Below are 21,917 nucleotides of genomic sequence, written 5' to 3'. Positions count from 1 at the left end.
GAGTCTTGTACTTGTGTGCAGTTGGTTTTGCACCGAGCCGCCTGGATCCTCCTTTTCTCGGGTCCCTCTTCGGTGCTCCTGGCCCCTCCCTCCTGTCAAGATCCCCCCACAGCAAGCAGCCAAGTCGCAGCTCTGTGTGTCTATTCAGACACACAGCCCCCCTGGCCCCGCCCCCCTCTTCTGGAACGTAAAGTTCCGCTTTAAGTACAGCAGGTAAAAAAACAGATCTTCTGCCCTGCCAGTTACGGCTGTGCTGTGTAAATCTCAGGACTAGATGGACAGATAAACAGCTAAGTTAGCTGGTAAAACATATCTCTCTAAAAAAACAAAAAAACTTTTTACACACACATATATATATATATATATTTTTTTTTTCATATGTGTATTTAGCTGTTTACCTGGAGTTCAGCATTAACAACAGCTGCACAAGCAAATGTTACTCGCCATCATGTACAGTACCAAGAATAGTGTTACCTTTTGTGTTAGTCATTTTGCACCACTGTATTTTTACTTTTCTAACTGCCTTTTTAGATTTATCTCCAATTACCCAATTCTATTTATCATGTACAGTATATAGTTTACTCTCCTTGTTCCTGCATAAGTAACTAGAAAAGGTACAAAGCCACATTTCTAACAAGCAGAAATGTACACTATAACACATTTACAGTATATTACATCGGTGTGAGACTCGTGTGGGCACATTGGATAACAGATTTGTCATTTAACGGAAGGACAACTGGCATGAAATACATGGAGAGGGAAAATGAGTTAATTACTTATACTTAACCACGAAAGTATAAATAAAATTAAGTAGAAATTAGTAACATTTCAGAAAAGTAAGAATTTAAGAAGAAATTAAATGTCAGGATTATTGCCAGTCAGTCATAGTTGGCATTTTAAAGGGTTACATGGTCAATCATCTAATACCCAGCACAAAATAAATCCAAATGACAAGTTATTGTATATCTTATTGCAGAACTCCAGACAAAACCTTCATTTTGTTTTGGGTAGAATGGGTAAGCGGTAGAACCTCTGCAATTTCTCCCTATTGCAGCCTAAAAAGTCTGGAAATAAGATTAAACAGATCTAATGGGGGGATACAGCGATACAAACCTGACAAAGGTATTTTAGCCAAAAGTCTGGCTGGAGTTCCATTTTTATGTATTTTCAGTATTTTTGAAGGATGAATAAAATGAAGCAGACTGGCCTGAGTTACACCAATTTCAAGTATGTTTTTTATGTTTTGTGCTAACCTTATGTACTAATGTTTCAGTAGCCTATTTTTAGCATGTAAAAGATACTATGACAATCAAACACAGTCAATATGTTGCCACTTTAAAATGCAAAAAGGGTAAGTTGCGGTACGCCTCATTACATTTTAAGGTACTTTGTTGTATCCTATATATACATAAACTTCATACATATTATTTGTTTCACAACCAAACTTCAGGGTCTTTGATGGGCTTTACAACACTCATGGAATTTTTGGTGTCTACTTAGAGGCTGAGGCTGGTTTCCAGCTTTTCTTCTAGCTTCTGTATCTTCTCTTCAGAGCTGCGATCTGGCAGCAGGACTTCCACAGTGTAGCTAACTTTCTTGGCGTGAATGAAGCTGTATGTATTGTCAAAGCGAAGCACATCTAAACAGGAAACAGGGGGTGTCGGATTAACAGACAAGCAAATGACTTACTGATCACATCACCCACTGATTACATAAGAACCCATTAGTGAATAAAGTTGGCCATAAACAAGCACATGACTCTGAAAATGCTAGACATAAAGACATCTGATTTTCCTATGTAGCCCCATAATCTGATGCTACTTCTTCTGCATCTCAAATAACAGACAATATGTCAGGTCACCTGTGGCCAGGTGACAAGTGCACCCTGTAGGGGTCAGGGATGCACCGCAGGGAAGTGAACCCTATAGCCGACTACTGCTGGCAGGGAGGAAGCGTGACCCAAGATCACCCAGGGCGCGGAGTCTAAGACCCAGTTTTGTATTCACCAGAGCCCTTGGTGGTAGGGATGGTCTTGGCCGCAACTGGGTCCAGGTCGCGTTCCCGGGATTCCTCAGGTCACACTCCGCAGGGAGAAGGGGGAAGCAGCCAGCAAACAGTGGTGATGGACAGGCCGAGGTCAGGGCAACAGGCAGACAAGGATAACCGTGGAACATGCAAATAGTCAGGGGCACAGGCAGACAGGGAAGTCGGGGACAAGCCAAAACGGTACACGGAAGATGATCGTAGCACTCTGCAACCAGGAACTAGCAATACACTGCAGACAGGAACTGAGCATTGGAACACTGTTGAACAGCACTGCAGACCTGTAGAGCAAAGGTTAATATAGGCTTCCTGGGATGGACTAGGGTGGAGCCATACAGGAAGAGGAAGTGATAAGAAGGGAAACCAGAACAGGATCTGCCTCTAATGAACACATGGAGATCAGGTAGGCAGACAGACATGATGCATATTCATGACAGTACCCTCCCTCTTACGAGGCCTCCCCCTTCCCTGCCTGGGTCCGGGTTTAGAGGGAAACTTCAGATGAAAATTCTTCAATAGACGAGGTGCAAAGACCTCTGATGCAGGAACCCAAGACCTCTCCTCAGGACCAAAGCCTTTCCAATGAACAAGGTACTGAAGAGCGCCTCTACAGAGTCGGGAATCCAGTACTTGACTGACCTCATATTCCTGATTCTCCTCAGAGACTGGTGCCGTGGTGGGGAGAGGACGAGAGAACCTATTAAGGACTAAAGGCTTCAGAAGGGAAACATGGAAGGAGTTAGAGATTTTGAGGTTTTTGGGAATCTGAAGCTTGAAACAAACTGGATTCAGCTTAGCCATTATGGTGTATGGACCAATGAATCTTGGAGCAAACTTCAGAGAAGGAACTCGGAGCTTGATGTTTCTGGTGGAGAGCCAGACTTTGTCCCCTGGTTGAAGAGAAGGCGGTTTACGCCTGCGGCGGTCAGCAAAGCCTTTGAATTTGTCGGCAGCTGCCCGGAGGGAATCATGGACGTCGCTCCAGATGGAATTGAATGACTCTTGAGCTGAAGCCAAAGCTGGGATATCCAGAGAACAGGTCATGGGAAGTGGAAGTTGAGGATGTCTTCCATAAACTGAGAAAAAGGGTGTTCTCTGCGAACTGGTATTCACATGATTGTTATGGGAAAATTCCGCCCATGGAAGTAGAGAGGACCAATCGTCATGATGAGCGGAGACTAAGGTACGAAGAAAAACCTCTAACTCCTGATTAACCCTCTCCGTCTGCCCATTGGATTGAGGATGGTAAGAAGAGGAAAAATCCAAAGCAATATTGAGGGATTTGCAAAAGGCTCTCCAAAAACGAGACGTGAATTGAACACCCCTATCCGAAACAATATGAGAAGGAACCCCATGAAGACGGAAAATCTCTCGAACAAAAATGGGGACCAAAGCAGGAGCAGAAGGCAGACCAGGAAGGGGAACAAAATGTGCCATTTTGGAGAACCGATCGACTACCACCCAAATGACCGTATTACCGTCAGACAGTGGAAGATCGGTGATAAAATCCATGGCAATGTGAGCCCAGGGCTCCTTGGGAATGGGCAAGGGCATGAGGAGACCAGCAGGAGCTTGTGTGGAGGATTTGAACTGAGCACAGACATGACAAGCCTTGACATAGTCTTTAACCTCTGAGCGGAGATTTGGCCACCAATAGTGACGACTAATGAGTAGGAAGGACCGGAGGAAACCAGCATGGCCCGCCACCTTGGAATCATGTCCCCAACGAAGGATCTTGGCTCTTAGCTCAGTGGGGACAAAGGTCTTACCAGGAGGAATTTTTGAGTCCAGGGTGGTAGAATGGGCAACAATGCATGAAGTTGGAATGATCGGCTCAGGTTCAAGAGTGAGATCTTCGTCCAAGGTGTCAAAGGATCTAGAAAGCGCATCAGCCCGACCGTTGCAGGAACCAGGTTTGTATGTAATCGTGAAACTGAAACGGGAAAAGAAGAGACTCCACCTGGCCTGTCTGGGATTCAGACGTTTAGCATTCTGTAAGTACTGTAGATTCTTGTGATCGGTGAAGATCGTTATGGAGTGAGGAGAACCCTCCAAAAGATGACGCCACTCTTCTAGCGCCAATTTAATTGCGAGAAGTTCCCGGTCACCGATGGCATAATTTCTCTCTGCCTGAGAATTTTTTTTGGAAAAGAACGCACATGGTTGACGTCTCTTCTCAAAAAGTTGAAGAAGCACCGCTCCCACTCCCACAGAAGAAGCGTCCACTTCAATAAAGAATGCCTCCTCAGGGTTTGGTCTCCTCAAAAGAGGTCCAGAGACGAAGGCCTGTTTCAGATCGTGAAACGCAGAGACAGCTTCGGGAGGCCAGTCTTTGGCATTAGCACCCTTCTTGGTCAAAGCGATAATAGGCGCGGCAATGGAAGAATAATTCCTGATGAACTGCCTATAATAATTTGTGAAACCAAGAAAGCGCTGTGTGGCCTTGAGGCTAGCAGGAAGAGGCCAATTGGTAATGGCTAAGACCTTCCCAGGATCCATACGAAGGCCCAAGCTTGAAACAAAGCATCCTAGAAACAGGACCTCAGAACATTCAAAGGAGCATTTCTCCAGTTTGGCATAGAGATTATTCTCTCTGAGGCGCTGGAGTACAGTGCGAACATGGTTCCTGTGGACATGCAGATTTTCCGAAAAGATTAGAATGTCATCCAGATAGATGACAACAAACTGGTACAGCAGGTCCCTGAAGATTTCGTTGACAAAGTTTTGAAACACGGCTGGGGCATTACATAACCCGAAAGGCATGACCAGATACTCATAATGGCCGTCTCGAGTGTTAAACGCAGTCTTCCACTCATCGCCTTCTCGTATTCGAATGAGGTTGTACGCCCCCCTGAGATCCAACTTAGTGAAAATGGAGGCACCCCTCAACCTATCGAACAATTCAGATATCAAGGGTAAGGGGTAACGATTCTTAATAGTAACAGCGTTTAATCCTCGATAATCAATACAGGGTCTCAAGGTACCATCCTTCTTGGCAACAAAAAAGAACCCTGCTCCTGCAGGCGATGACGATTTCCGAATGAAACCTCTGTCAAGGTTTTCTGCGACATACTCAGACATGGCCTGGGTCTCTGGGATGGACAAAGGGTATGTGCGACCCCTGGGCAGAATTACTCCAGGAACAAGGTCAATGGCACAGTCAAAAGATCTGTGGGGAGGAAGCACCTCGGCTGATTTCTTACAGAACACATCCCGGTAATCGCTGTAAGCAGTGGGAAGATCCGAAGATACTGATGTGGTAGCAACCGGAAGTTCCCCCTTAGGAGTCACCTTGGAAAGACATGACGAGAAACATGAAGGACCCCAAGCCAGAATCTGCCCAGAAGCCCAGTCCACATGGGGAGAGTGGAGCTGTAGCCAAGGAAGGCCCAATACAATGGGAGTGGAGGCTTTAGGTAGGATGAGAAAGGATATCCACTCCTGGTGGAGAATCCCTATCGACATCCTAATGGGTAGTGTCTGGAAGCGAATAGGACCCCCTGGGAGAATAGTGCCATCAATTGCCGAGACTACCAGCGGCGTAGTGAGGGGTGAAAGGGTAAGCTTCATAGAAGAAGCAGTTCTCCAGTCCATAAAGTTGCCGGCAGCCCCGGAATCCAGATATGCAGAGATCGATAGGGGAGAAGTGCCTACATGAAGGGACACCGGAAGGAGCAGACGGGAAGGTGATGTTTCTGGGTCCAATACTCCACCTTCTAAATGTATTAGACCTGAGCGTTTCCCGGGCGAAGCGGGCAGGAGGCACGAAGATGGCCCTTGCCTCCACAATAGAGGCACAAGCCCAGAGTTCTGCGTCTAGCACGTTCTTCGGGTGTTAGTCTGGTCCGGCCCAACTGCATAGGTTCCTCAGCAGGCAGGGGGTGGTCTACGGGACGAAGTGAGGGAAGCACAGACTGACTACGACCTAGGGAGTGCTGGTGTCTTTTCTCAATGGACCTCTCCTGAAAACGAATATCGATCTGATTGCACAGGGAGATGACATCGTCCAGACCGACGGGGATGGTTCTTCCCGCTAATTCGTCCTTCACTTGGTCAGAGAGGCCATGTAAAAAGGTAGCGACCAGGGCCTCATTGTTCCAGCTCAATTCAGCAGAGAGTATACGGAACTGAAGAGCATATTGACCCACTGAACGAGATTCTTGGCGGAGACGTAGCAGAGCACTGGCTGCTGAAGAGGCCCGAGCCGGCTCTTCAAAGATGTTCCGAAAGAGCTTTAGGAAGTTGAACAGGCTGGAAACTACCGGATCATTCCTCTCCCACATAGGAGCAGCCCAGGCTAAAGCTTCACCGGAAAGGAGGGAAATAATATAGGCTACCTTTGCCCGATCAGACAAGAAGTTTTGAGGCTGTAGTTCAAAATGGATGGTGCACTGGCTAAGAAACCCCCTGCAGGCCTTGGAGTCTCCAGAAAAACGGACTGGAGGTGGTAGCTTCAGTGAATGCGACTCTGCGACTGGTGCGACGGGCGCAGCCGCTGCCGCTGGTTGTACTTGGGGTTGTAGATTCGGGGCTCCCAACGAGGTCTGAAGCTGATCAAAGCGGGAAGCCAGATCCTGAAGGAAACGCATCACCTGAGCCTGATTAGCTTCATGCGTCTCGAGTCTGTGAACAACGCCCTGTAATGGGTCATCTGCAGGAAGCGGCACGTCGGCCGGGTTCATGGCTGTTCAAACTGTCAGGTCACCTGTGGCCAGGTGACAAGTGCACCCTGTAGGGGTCAGGGATGCACCGCAGGGAAGTGAACCCTATAGCCGACTACTGCTGGCAGGGAGGAAGCGTGACCCAAGATCACCCAGGGCGCGGAGTCTAAGACCCAGTTTTGTATTCACCAGAGCCCTTGGTGGTAGGGATGGTCTTGGCCACAACTGGGTCCAGGTCGCGTTCCCGGGATTCCTCAGGTCACACTCCGCAGGGAGAAGGGGGAAGCAGCCAGCAAACAGTGGTGATGGACAGGCCGAGGTCAGGGCAACAGGCAGACAAGGATAACCGTGGAACATGCAAATAGTCAGGGGCACAGGCAGACAGGGAAGTCGGGGACAAGCCAAAACGGTACACGGAAGATGATCGTAGCACTCTGCAACCAGGAACTAGCAATACACTGCAGACAGGAACTGAGCATTGGAACACTGTTGAACAGCACTGCAGACCTGTAGAGCAAAGGTTAATATAGGCTTCCTGGGATGGACTAGGGTGGAGCCATACAGGAAGAGGAAGTGATAAGAAGGGAAACCAGAACAGGATCTGCCTCTAATGAACACATGGAGATCAGGTAGGCAGACAGACATGATGCATATTCATGACACAATATCAATGTGGTTAATGGCTTCCTTCCCTCTAACTGAGAAGAGAAAGGATTGTCAGGGTCATACCCATATGTATTAACAGGTAGCCCTAAACAGCCCAATCCCTGTCGAAATTTCATACTTGTAGATTGTGGACAATGTAAGCTGTATACGGTTACACCAGTCAGGTGTGCATCCCACATTTACCTTCAAGGCATTTACCAATATTCAAAATTAAAGTATAACTAAAAGGCAAAACTTTTTTTTTTTTTAGTTTTCGATAGAGTAGAGAGGGATAAGAATGATTGTCAGTTTTTAATGCTGTTTGGGCCCACCGTTAGGAAGATTTTGCCCTTTCTGTGATGAAATGCGTAGGGAGGAGCGACGTGCTGACGTCACCGCGTATACGCAGGTCCTGGAGTGATGAGCTGCAATCGAAAGTCGGCCAGCTCTGTATTTTTTTATGCCGTTTTTTCTGCATAAATGTAAGTGCTATTATTTTTATCCTTTAATAAAACTATAAGGATTTTACACTATGGAAGCTCTTTTTTTTCATATGGGAACCAATTGGATATACATACCTATGAGGATCTCCATTGGTGAAGACACTGAGATCATTGGTGTGCTACATAAAGGCCCAGGCTGGGTAATAAGTCAAAAGCAATTGTGATCTCCCATAATAGGAGATCATTTACAGCTGGTAAGCGGCAGTGTGTGCAGAGGTGGAGGCTGCATCTTTAATCTCTTCACATCTTCTGGGGTGATGTGTGTGTCACTGCGGACCATTCATTTATTGGCCAAGCACTCATACTATATGGACTATTCATTGTTGACTTTTTATTGTTAACTAACATTTAAACTTGGGATCATATCTCATGTAATCAGATAGAGTTTCTATTATAATATTTCATTCTTCAATGTTACTCACTCTACTGTATGTAATACACTTAAATTTAGCGCAGCTCAATCTTATAATTTACAGTTGTGTGTCTCTCACAGGAAGTTGCAGCTTTATTTGTCATATATTTTTCACTGTATTTAAACACTTTCAATTGTTTCACCGATAGCGCAGTCGTTTATTTTTGTTTAGTTGTATATATCACAGTTCACTCTTGGACTCACATGTTCCAGCCTCAGGACAGGTCAAGCTCCCATCTTCTGGTACCATATGCGCATTGTACCTTTCATTTGGCACAGCTTCAGCCATTTCTCCAGCCTTTTGTCTCTCTCCTGGTTTGGTCTTTCGGAAAACCCCAAACCCAATATCACCACCATCAGACTGGAATTGCCACCTGTGTAAACACAGTTATTGGTTAGTGACTAATCGATAGATTTACAGAAATAATCTACAATGCTTTTGATGTCACAAGCACATATAGTGACTTCTGACCTGCAGGTCCTCTTACTGCACAAAATCTGATTTAAAAAAAATGCACAAAAAAAAAGAAAAAGTATTTTATAGAAAAAGCTTATTTTCCCATTTTGAAAATCATAATGAACAGTGTATAATCACATTTCCATCATCAAGGTTAAAATCATTTAGTGAATGGACCTTCCCAAATAAAAACTACAGTAATTTGTTTGAAAAAAATCTTCCATGCTGTTCCTTCAATTTTTTTTGCGAGCAAAAACAAACACGATTTGACCCCACTCACGATTAAGAAAAAAAAAATTGAACAAACGTTCTTATTGTGAAAATAATCAAATAAAATTCTACTAGTGCATGACTAGCTTTACTCTGTCCCTGTAACAGAGAGTCGTCGTCACTGGGACAGGAAGACAAAGCAAGTAATATTAACTTACCGTATATACTCGAGTATAAGCCGACCCGTATATAAGCCGAGGCACCTAATTTTACCACAAAAAACTGGGAAAACTTATTGACTCGAGTATAAGCCTAGGGTGTCCATCTGCATGCCTCACTGTGTCCATGTGCATGCCTCACTGTGTCCATGCCTCACTGTGTCCATACCTCACTGTGCCCATGCCTCCCTGTGTCCATGACTAGACTGACGTTTAACATGGGAGTCTATGGAAGGGGTGCCCGGCTTTGAAAAATCGGTGCTCCCCAGCCGTTGGTCCCCCAGACAACAAATTTTGCACAGGTGTAGAGGAAAAATGGGGCTACGTCCAGCCAGTACCGGGTCCCCAAAGTCACCGGACAAATGACCGTTTAACATGGGAGTCTATAGAAGTGGTGCCCGGGTTTGAAAAATCAGTGCTCCCCAGCCGTAGGTCCCCTGGACAACAAACTTTGAGAGTGGGGCTACATGTGTGCCAAGTTTGGGGTCTAGGGGACCTACAGCTGTCCGGTACCGGGTCCCCAAAGTCTGGGAGATTAGGCACAAAAAGGTGACTCGAGTATAAGCTGAGGGGGACATTTTCAGCACAAAAAAATGTGCTGAAAAACTCGGCTTATACTCAAGTATATATGGTAATGAAGATTCTAACCCATGCTCATTTACTGAAGAAAAGTGTTTTGTTGCAGTCTTTTTTGTGATCCGATGATGCCACCATTGATTTTTGAAATTCGGCCAACCAAGCCTTCATGTTCCTACAGAAAATAATTTTCGTGGCCGGGAATCTTCTTTTCTCTCCGGGAATTTTCTTTTCTTGCACATGCGCATTTTTTTCTCTATTACATTTCTTGCACGATTCTCCCATCAATGATTAGAAAATCGTTTGTTTTTCAAAAAAATTCCAACATGTCCAATTCCTAAAATTTGATTGCCGCACGAAAATCGGCTATTGCTGCAGCGCACTAACAGTGCAAAATTCATACGAAAATTTTTAGATACGATTTTCGAAAGAAAATTATTTCAAAATTCGAACCGTGTATGGCCAGCATAAGGCCAACTTTAGGCAGAAGGAAATATATCTTCTAACATGTTTAATGGAGGACATCAGAGCACCTGAATGAAAACATGGCAAACATACACTCACAGGGCCACTTTATTAGGTACACCTTGCTAGTACCGGGTTGGACCCCCTTTTGCCTTCAGAACTGCCATCATTCTTCGCGGCATAGATTGAACAAGTGTTCAACAAGTGTTGGAAACATTCCTTAGAGATTTTGCTCCATATTGACATGATGGCATCACGCAGTTGCTGCATATTTGTTGGCTGCATATCTATGATACGATCTCCTGTTCTACTACATCTTAAAGGTGTTCTATTGGATTGAGATCTGGCGAGTGTGGAGGCCAGTGGAGTACAGTGACCTCATTGTCATGTTCAAGAAACCAGTGGGGAGAGGATTTGATCTTTGTGACATGGTGCATTATCCTGCTGGAAGGAGCCATCAGAAGACGGGTACACTGTAGTCATAAAGGGATGGACATGGTCAGCAACAAAACTAAGGTAGGCCGTGGCGTTTAAACAATGCTTAGTTGGTACTAAGGGGTCCAACGTGTGCCAAGAAAATATCCCCCACACCATTACACCACCAGCAGCCTGAACAGTTGATTAAAGGCCTGACCCTACCATCTGAATGTCACAGATGAAATCGAGACTCATCAGACCAGACAATGTTTTTCTACTCTTTTATTGTCCAATTTTGGTGAGCATGTGCGAATTGCCGGTGTGGTCATTTGCTGCTGTAGGCCATCTGCCTTAAGGTTCCATGTGTTGTGCATTCAAAGATGGTATTCTGCATACCTTGGTTGTAATGAGTGATTATTTGAGTTACTGTTGCCTTTCTATCATCTCAAACCAATCTGCCCATTCTCCTCTGACCTCTAAGGTATTTTCATCCACACAACTTCCGCTCACTGGATATTTTCTTTTTCCCGGACCATTCTCTGTAAACCCTAGAGATGGTTGTGCATGAAAATCCCAGTAGATCAGCAGTTTTTGAAATACTACAAACTTCAACAACCAATGGGCACCAACAACAATGCCACCTTCAAAGTCACTTAAATCCCCTCTCTGCCCCATTCTGATACTCAGTTTGAACTTCAGCAAGTTGTCTTCACCACATTTAGATGCCTAAATGCATTGAATTGCTGTCATGCGATTGGTTGATTAGTGTTACCAAGCTATTGAACGGGTGTACCTAATAAAGTGGCCAGTAAGTGTACAAGCTCAATATAGTTTTGGTAGGTACGCAATCTAGGACCCTGATGTTAGACAACATTGCTAAACATTAAGCAATAATCACCTTTAAAGTGGAAGTAAACCCTTCAATTTGATAGTTACAAAAACAGTTAACATTCCCGGGCATGCCGGAAATGCTAGCGGTGACATTTGTTTGTCAACCAAACTGCCAAACCATCCAATGGCTGGTTTCATAACAGGTCACATGTACAGCATCATAGCAGTTGCAGATTAAACAGAGGTCAAGATGGCCTCTTCCTTGGCTGAAAACGATAGGAGGGTTTACTTCCACTTTAAGTGTGATAATGCATGGGTTACAAAAAAGCAAAAATGTTACGGGATAATAGTTCTGTGATAGAAGAAAGTGGAAAATGTCCAGACAATCTCTATTAATATTGCAGAGCTCAAACCAATGCTGCCAGGAACTGAACAATTAGTTAGATGCAGGAAAGTAAGAAGAAATAATCAGAGTAAAATACATGGGTCAGTCAGATTGAATGAAAATAAGTGACCCTTTTCCCCCATCCACACATTCAATGTTGATACGGAAATCCTCCCCACTGTCTCATTGTATTCTGACAGCAGAACTCCCCCGCTGTCAGAATACACTGATCGGCACTACAGCTGATCGAATAGAAATTTTCCAGCAGGCCTTCATGAACAGGAACAGCTATAGATAGATTCAAATTCAGCTGGTTCCTGCTTAACCCGGGCCAGAATGTCGATCCATCTATGGCCAGCTTTACCTGTCTAAGCAATGATTAAGAATAACTGACTCTGGCTCCTTCAAGCTCAATGGGCCACTTTTTATTTTTTATACATACCTGAAGTGCCTGTTGCTAGGCAGATCGTCCTAATCTGCCACTTCCTGATCCGCGGCCCGTCTTCTTTCTTCTGCTCCTCGGCTGCCTCCTGTGGAATGGGGGAGCGGTGTCTTCTGGGACCTTGTGTGTGTCCCAAGAGACAGCATCCATTCACGTTGCACAGCTCGCGCATGCGCAGTAGGGAATCGAGCGGTGAAGCCGCAAGGCTTCACTTCCTGATTCCCTCACCGAGGATGGCGGCGGGGCAGCCGAGACGCAAGCGTTTTCTCGGCTTCGGCTGCCGTCATCGCGGGCACCCTGGACAGTTAAGTCTCCTTATTAAAAGTCAGCAGCTGCTGACTTTAAATTTTTTTTATTTTTTTTTAACCGGACCTCCGCTTTAAACAATGTAATCATTACAAAGAATAGAGATCAATAGAACGTGTGATTCCTAGCTACAGGGGTTGGACAAAATTATGGATATAAGTATGGTAAAAGAACAAAATCGTTACCCAAAATGATGTTGGAGCACCTTTGGCATCCAAGAAGGCCTGAATTATCCTGGAAATTTACCAATATAAGTCTTGGATGGTGGATAATAGAATGTGATACCACTCTTAATGCAAAATCTAGGTCACAATCCTGCGCAATGTTATTTTGTCTCTTTCGATCAGTTAAAGCATTACCCACAACAGTGAAATCAGTCTTCACCACGTGAGGCACACTCCCCTAAGGGGTTACACTCACCAGAACTTAGTATATCACAGGCCTTAAAGATAATCCTTATGTCACTTTTAAAGGAGAGTCATCAGCAATGTGGGCCAGGTTAGAGAATGTGAATCACTCCAGTCATATAAAATCATGGAAAGAAAAATGTCAACATATTTTTACACATTTATTGAAAACCAACTGATGCTCTCCTGTACGGTGGATTGGGGGTCAGGTTTGGTTTACAATAAATGTGTGAAAACAGGATTACGCTATGTTGGAATTTTTCTTTCCATGATTTTATATGACTAGAGTGATTCACATTCTCTAACCCGGCCCACATTCCTGATGACTCTCCTTTAAAAGTGACATAAGGATTATCTTTAAAGGGGTTGTAAAGGTACATGTTTTTTCAATACAATGCATTACGGTGAAAAATCATCTGACAATTAGCGACCCCGAGCCCCCCCGTTTACTTACCTGAGCCCTTGAAAGTCCCGCGTCACGAACGTGCTCGATTGTTGCCCGGGCTTCTCAGCTCTTCATTGGATAATTGATAGTAGCGCAGCCATTGTCTTGTGCTACTGTCAATCAAATCCAATGACACAGCGCGTCGGGGGCGGGGCCGAGTCATACACTTAGCGGCTATGGCCCGCCGACTGTATCACACGGGAGCGTGCCCTGCAAGGTAACCCCCCTTGGAAGAGAGCTTCCCAGAGGGGGTTAGCTCTTGCGGGCAGGAGCCGCGAGAGTCGCTGTGGGACCCCAGAAGAGGATGTTCGGGGCCACTCTGTGGAAAACGAAGTGCACAGTGGAGGTAAGTATGATATGTTTGTTATTTTTTTTTTTTTAAACCACAAAGCTTTAGTACCACTTTAAGGCCTGTGATCAGGGACGGACTGACAACTCATGGGGCCCCCGGGCAATAGAAGATTATGGGGCCCCCGGGCTTACAGATGGTCACAACGCCAGGAGGCAGTGCAGAGGCAGGGCAGCTAAAATCTCTCTCTACTGTCCCTTGTTTTATTGAGCCTGGCAACCCTGATTGTGCCCCCTAGTGGCATGGGGCCATCGTGCAGTGCCCGAGAGCCCCAATGGTCAGTCCGCCCCTGCCTGTGATATACTAAGCGCTGGTGAGTGTAACCCCTTAGGGGAGTGTGCCTCACGTGGTGAAGATCTGGGTGTTTGGTGCGCACTTTGACAACTATTAGGATCATCTGCTATCTTCAGAGTCTTATTCATTGAATGCCATTACATCATTACGTATATTGAGAACTATTTGTTGGTCAGAAATTTGATGGACTGGTACAAGCGTTGTTATAACATGGGACTTATACAGTGATTTGAATGGACTTTCTTGTGTTATTGCATTCTATAGTTTTTTTCTTTAAAGCGGTTGTATACCCGCTGACACTTTTTTTTTATATACACCTGTAAGGCAAAAGGCACCGCATACTAGCTCATTATGAAATACTTACCTTAGAACAAGGCGTCGGTACGGTATCTCACCTGGTCCATGCTGAGGGAGCCGACATGTTGCTTCGGCGTGTCTTCCGGGTATCGCGGCTCCAGCGCTGTGAGTGGCTGGAGCCGCGATATCGTCACCCCCGCGCATGCGTGCGGGAGACTTCTTTCCGGCAAGGTCCGCCGTCTGCCGGGATTTCAGCCGAGAATCCCCTGTGCGCACGCGCCGCTGAAGTCAGAGGCTTATTGCAAGGGGAATATCTCCTAAACCGTTCAGGTTTAGGAGATATTCTTTTTGCCTACAGGTAAGCCGTAATTATAGGCTTACCTGTAGGTAAAAGTAAAAAAATGTACTATACAACCGCTTTAACAGCAGCTTTTAAATCCTTGTATCTTTAACCCCTTTGGATCAATCATAGTGGTTAATGGGATTAGCACAGTTTTGTGTGTAATGTCTACCTGATTAGTTTATAACCTACAAGTAACTTAGCGGTGAGCAGTGTAGATAGGCTGATTTGTACACTTAGTTTAGTAAAATCAGTCTGTATATGCAGAATAGCATGTATGTTCTACTCACTGTGGAGGGGTTAATCCTCTGCATTGTGTAAAAAGGCTCTTTGAGAAATAAAAATTTTCGGCAGACTCAGGTCCAAGTAATGCCGCGTACACATGATCGGACATTCCGACATCAAAACCGTGGATTTTATTCTGACGGATTGTTCGCTCAAACTAGTCTTGCATACACACGGTCACACAAATGTTGTCGGAAATTCAATACGTCAAGAACGTGGTCACGTACAAGCATGCGTTGAATTGATTCCGAGCATGCGTAGGATTTTTGTGCGTCGGAATTGGTCACAGATGATCGGAATTTTCGACAAGAACTTTTGTTGTCGGAAAAATCGAGAACCAGCTCTCAAATATTTGTTGTCGAAAATTCCGACCTTATGTACGTGGCATATGAGTTACCAACTCGCATGTTCATCAGGTACTTACAAATCCAACACGCCTTCAGAGCACAATTCGCGACTGGTACCCCCCAACTGGACATCAATCCCTAAATGGAAGTGATACGAAGCTCTGACTCTAAAAAACAAATCTCTTTTTTTTTTAGTATGTTACTGCTACCTCTATCCTCCACATTGGCATATGCGTTGAAGGCCAGATGGGAGGGGGACGTGGGGGCAACAGAGGATGAGGAATAGAGTGAAGGCCTTGACACATGCAAACTAGTATCCCCAAAACTTTCCGACTGCCTCACACAGATCTATATACTCCACCGATCCTATCTTACTCCTCTTAAAATATCTACGTACAAACGAGACCAAACTGCTATCTGCCCAATGTGTAACTAGGCACATTCCATCACTTAATTTGGAGCTGCCCTAGGGTACGAGGCTACTGGACACAAGTGGTACAATTCCTACATGATACAATGGACACTGCATCCCAAACCTTGCCTACTGGGGATATACCCAGAACCAGATATGGATAGATTTACTAAAATCTTTCTAAATGAAACACTTTTCTGCACAGAAAGTCCTGGCAAGACAGTGGGTGAGACCTAATTCACCTGAGCTCAGTACATGGGTAGCAGAAGTAAATAATAGCTTACCATATAAAAAAAACTCATATATAAGCACAGAGGATGTCCATCAAAATACAATAAAATTTGGGATGAATGAATGAATGACTTGTATAGCGCAACGCATGCGAACTGAATCGCCTCTGGGCGCTTTTTCCAGCCAGTATCTACTTGGCTGGTGCGGTCATTATTACCCCGGAGGATCATGACACGCTAAGGACACACAGTCATACACACATATAAATAGGGGATAGGTGGATACAAGCCACAGAAACCCTTAGTTAGCAGGGAGAACCTTTCTTTGCATACCTACAGGGCCGCCATCAGGGGGGTACAGGCAGTACACCTGTAAGGGGCCCGGAGGTCCCCAAGGGCCCGGGTGGCAACCCCCTCTTTTTTTTGTAAGGGGCCCGGAGGTCCCCAGGGCCCCGGATGGCAACCCCCCCTTTTTTTTTACATAAATTTATATATATATATATATTTTTTTTTTATTAAAGGTCCCAGAGGTCCTCAGGTGCCCGGATGGCAACCCCCCCCCTCCCCATTTTTTATATATTTTTTTCTGACTCAAGAGCGGGGATGCCAGCGTCCCTAACAACCAGTGATTATCAGTGACACCACCCCTTGTGACGTCAATGACCCAGCCATGCCCTCAGTCAATGATGTCACAAGGGGGCGGGTTCACAAGGTGAACTCCCCGGGTGGCCCCCGCCCCTTAGTTATTAAAGAACAGGATCTGGGGGCCACCTTGTTAAACGGCGCTTGTAGATTCCGATAAGCCCCCTGCCCGCAGACCCCCACAACCACCGGCCAGCATTGTGGGGAAGAGGCTCTTGTCCTTATTATCTCCATCATGGGTGCGAGTGGGGCCCCATGTCAAGTTTTGCCTAAGGCCTCACAAAGCCTAGAGCCGCGCCTCTGCCAGGGCAACCCCCCAATCCGTGGCCCCCCCACTTCTCAATTCACGCCCCCCCCCCCCCCGGCCCCATAATTCCTGATGGAGGCCCTGCATACCTGCATATTGCCCTCCATCGTAATTTCTGTTATCTAATGGAGACTGAGTGTTGAGGAAACATATGTCAACTATGTACCAGGATTATTATTATTAATAATTTTTCTGATATATGTGTAAATGTGTAAATGCGTGTCATAGCATGTAGTATAATATATACGAGATGTCTGTAAAGAGATAACCATTGGTAAGATCGTCAATGCATATTTGACATTTCCTATGCATATAGTCCATTTGTAAATTGTTATTTTTTGTTACAATAAAGATAAGATACTGTTTAAAGTAAAAAAAGGCTATTTGATCCTGTATGCACAGATCCTTCCCTCCTGCACTGTCTATCTGGGGAAGGCCAGCTAACACACAGGCAGGATAGCCAACCTGCACATGCTCAGTTGTGTCTTTTTGCTGGAGAGAACATGTCCTTGTTCTCAGAGCTAACTAGGTCACATGATATTGACAACACACATGTGGGCATGTATACAGGCTATAGCGGAAATCTCCTCCTACCTGAACACACAGCTCTGGACAAACTCTGCAGGTTATGATGTGACCGTGGTATACAGATCAGCCAAAAAGGTATATAGTGGCAGTATTTTAATGTAAAAATACGTTTTATAAGCTGTGGGCACTGTGAGTGGGCAGATGAACTATTTTTATATTACTGGGTTTAGTAACACTTTAACCATGTCATATCGTGCTTATGCTTATCAGACAACGTTTTCCCAGGAAACTGTATAAGCCATCATAACCTTTGATACTGTACCTTGCATTCCCGCAAATAAAATGACAACTTCAGTCACAGAGGCGCCAGTTAAGGGAGCACCAACAATTTGCCCTCTTTGAAACTCAGTAAGCTCTGGCATGACTCTGGATTACTAGCTGCGCACACATTGAATGTCAAAAGTGAGACTTCCCACAAGTTAGCCAAGTGTCTAATCACACTGCGGAAGCAAAATTTTTTTGCATGACTTCTGCTTTCAAAGCGAAACATGTTGTCACTTTCAAACCTGCAAATCATGTAGTGTTTTCATACTTTTGGCCAAAATCTATATTTTTATTAAAGATCAGTCCGTATTCTATTGACAGAGTCAATATTACTTTACTTCATGTAGGTCCAGTTAACGCTCACAAAAGTGGAGAAATCAATTCAAAAGGGAGCTTATGACTTACTAACCTGAGCACACAACCTGGAAACAGAATCTCATACTCCATTTGCTGGCTGGATCCTCTATTGATTGTTGTATTATTCTCATAATTCTGCTGCACTTGGTCTCTCACACAGTAGGACTTAGGGACATCTCCTCCATAATTTATCTGTAAAACAAAAGTCACAGTCAGTGTACATGGAAAACCAGTATATACAAATGATGCTGTTTTTTTCCTTTGCTGTTCATATTCATTCAAACCTTACTTAATCCCATGCTTATGTTTGTCACTAAGAAGGCTTTAGCCCCATCTGCATTCATTTTCATCAGCTGAAACAGCAGATATGGTAATGATTCAACGAGAGATGCAAGATCTAGTCCATGGATGTTCTATTATTATACAGGATTTATATAGTTTGTGCAGTGCTTTACAATATAAAGGGAGACAATACAGCAACAATACAATTCATTTCAAAAGGGTTAGGAGGGGCCTCCTCCTGCGAGCTTACAATTTAATAGGGAAGGGCTGGTGAAACAAAAAGGCAGTAACTGTGAGGGGTGAACTGATGAGAGAAGTAGAACATTCGGTTGTTAGCCGAAGGAAGGATAGGCTTCCCTATAGAGAGGAGTGTTCAGGGATCGACTAAAAGTGGAGAGAGTAGGGGATTGTAACGGAATGGCCCGTGACACCCAGAGACTTTTGAAGGATGGGGGGTACTCCTGTGCCAGCTGCACTAATGACTCTTGGGTCTAGGGTCACCCTATGTCCCTTAGGGGCATAGGATGACTGAGAAATGATATCATAAATTACATGAGATGGGACATTACTGATAATTCATGTATTGCAGGAGATCTTGAAATATTACAAGTTGTTCCTTATGAACAGGTCAATAGACTGTTGCGGTGTTAATTGAGTCGGGCTGCTAAGATATTCCATTGTCCATTGTGTGATGCTAATACTGTTTTGTGTCTATTGTACTAAGTAAGTCTGTAAAGGTCAGATGTCTAACTTGGAGGTGTTAATTGAGTCTGGCTTCTGAAAGACCTTTCATTGTGGATGCTAATGACACTGTATGGTGTGAAAAGTCTATTGATGATAAGATTGGGTGGAGCGTTTCATTGTCCCTGTGCTTACTGAAGCATGCTTGTAACTGTATAAAAACCTGAGAGCTAACCATTAAAGATTCATTCATTTTGGAACCAGTAACAGAGCTGTCTGTCTCGTTATTTCTGGGGAAAATCCAATGGGTCCTGTCTGCTGGATTTTGGATTGTCGGATAAGCTGTCATGGTTGGTGGAATGGAAAATCGTAAACGGTGGTCACCGTTACAGGGATAACCGGACAGATTGGGTAGTGAGTTCCAGATGATGGGAGAGGCACTGGAGAAGTGCTGGAGATGAGCATGAGAGGAGTAGAAAAGGGAGCTAGAGTAGGAGGTCCTGGGAGGAGCAGAGAGGACAGTTTGGGTGATAGCTGGAGATAAGATTGGTGATGTAGCTTGAGGCAGAGTTGTAAATGGCTTTGTATGTTATTGTTTGTGTTTTAAATTTTATTCGTTGGGCAATGGAAAGCCAGTGGAGGGATTGGCAGAGAGGGGAGGTGGACACTGAACGGTTGGTAACGTGGATGAGTCTGGCATTCATGATAGACTGAAGAGGGGATAGCCTGTGAAGAGGAAGGCCAATGAGGTGGAAGTTACAATAGTCAAGGCAAGAGATGTTCTAGGAGCCAGGACATTTAGGGAAGCATTTCTCTGATTTACCCATGGTGTAGGTATATTGCACCACGTCAGTATTTGTTCTTCATAGCTGAATGTTTTTTTTTTTTTTTTGTGTCCTTTGAGGTTTGTTAGACTTGGGCTGGCTTTGCAGGAGACATTCAAAGTACTTCTACAGAAATCCTGAATCCACCATTAATTCTATTTCACAGTGCAGAGTGGAGTTTATGCTGGAGAGAAAAATTGATCTGCTTAGGCAGCTCTTGAATTTGTGGAGGCCTTGAAAATTGCCTAAAGCTCCTGAAGTAAAAGTAAACATGAATACTACACCAATAGTCCAAAAGTAATATTTTATAATAAATATTCAGGTTTACAATCCAATGTGTTTCAGTGATTGTAAAGTACTCTATTTCATCAAAGTGTAGACAAAGATGAAAATGGGAGGCTAAAAAGATCTCAGAAATTAAATATATCACTAAATTCCTTCCCTTAAAATCAGCCATAGTAGCTGATTGATATTAGCCTCACATTTCAGAAGACCTTGTTCCACATAGTAAAAGGTGTTCCATTAAACTGGAATTCCAGTCTATATCTAACTAAGCCTAAACCGGATCTTACCCCCCTTCTAACTGTTATTCCACCTACCCTGTAGAAGGAAGAGGCTTATACTTACCTATTCTTAGGGCACTCTGGTCCAGTCGTGTGATTGACTCCCAGCGGCAGCTTCAGGGGAGTGGAGGGACAGCTGACAACAGATGCCCCATAGTAAGGCTATGGGTGACATAACCGTGCATTTCAGATGTTGTCAGCAATATTTCCTCTCCCCTGAAGCTGGCCACTGGGGAGATCATGTGGCTGGACTGGAGCTCTGTCTGTGACAATAGGTAAGTGTATGCAAACTGACTTTCCATATTCAGCTGCTGCTTGCTTAAAAATGTTTATTTTTTTCAGAGACACTGCAAACATCTAAGTTAGTACGAATTTAAAGGAGAGTTTCACCTTTTAGAACATGTTATTAAGGATAACATGTAACAAGTTCCAGCACAGTAACCCCCTCACCCCACGACCCCACTCTCCCCCGTGACAGTGTATGTGGGTTCCTCTCCCTGGCACATTTAAATCAGCGTGGCTGTGTGGAACTCCGCCTGCACAGCTGCATCATTCCGAGATCTGTGAATAAATGAACTACAAGTTCCATCTTCCCCTGCAGCAGATGGGCTTGTAGTTTGAATGGGCTGCAAGGGTGCTGATCAGTTCGCTCGCAGACCATTCACACTTTACACTCTGAAATTGACAGCCCATACAGAGGTGTGGACACAGAGCTGTAAAAGTGTCTGCACGAGCCTGACATTGCACCTTCAATCCACTGGTGAAAAAAATTATAAATGCATATTTTTCCTGCAAAAACATGTGCATTTATTTATTTATTATAATACAAAGGTGAACTTATCCTTTGATGCATACACAATTTGGATATTCAATTATACTTGTGAACTCTAAATTGAATCTAGTGTTGCATTATGAGAAGCACAGGCACCATTTTACATGGTGTCTTAGTATTTTGTATTATTTGGCGTTTTGTAGCACATAGACTGGTCATTTTGCTGATGTTCCCCAAAACCAACACAAAATAGGCAAACATTACTAGTCCTCATGCAAACTCAAAAATACATATTTTACAGGCATTTGAGTTATTTTTTGAGCCTCTAAATGCCCCTCCATGTTAGCCATGTGTCCATACACACTATAGGTGTGAGGCCTCGTACACACGACTGTTTTCCTCGACAGAATCCATCAAGAAACTTGGTGGCAGAGCTTTTTTGCAGAGGAAAACGGTCGTGTGCATATTTTTCATCGAGAAAACTGTCGAGGAACTCTAAGAGAAAAAAAGAGAACAAGTTCTCTTTTTCCTCGACGGGAGTCTCAATTTCCTCGTCGGGCTGGTTTTCGACGAGAAACACGTTCGTGTGTATGCATAGAAACCCGCACATGCTCAGAAGGGTGGCGCCAGTGGAATAAATCTTCCCCTTTATAGTGCCGT

At 44.5% G+C, this 21,917-nt stretch overlaps 1 protein-coding gene across 1 annotated transcript in view; it reads right to left on the bottom strand.

Moving 5' to 3' along the window:
* Positions 1–342: 342 nt before the first annotated feature.
* Positions 343–21,917, bottom strand: part of SEC14L2 (SEC14 like lipid binding 2) — an 85,375-nt gene continuing 63,800 nt past the window's right edge. The window contains exons 10-12 of the mRNA XM_040352039.1: positions 18,188–18,327; positions 8,469–8,638; positions 343–1,639 (exon numbers count right to left, since the gene is read on the bottom strand). Coding sequence (XP_040207973.1) covers positions 1,497–1,639; positions 8,469–8,638; positions 18,188–18,327 — 453 coding nt within the window. The 3' untranslated portion in view covers positions 343–1,496. The remainder of the gene's footprint in view (positions 1,640–8,468; positions 8,639–18,187; positions 18,328–21,917) is intronic.

The sequence above is a fragment of the Rana temporaria genome, chromosome 1 (genome assembly GCF_905171775.1).
Source record: "Rana temporaria chromosome 1, aRanTem1.1, whole genome shotgun sequence".
In the NCBI taxonomy this organism is placed as follows: Eukaryota; Metazoa; Chordata; class Amphibia; order Anura; family Ranidae; genus Rana; species Rana temporaria.
This window is presented reverse-complemented; position numbering and strand designations above follow the sequence as displayed.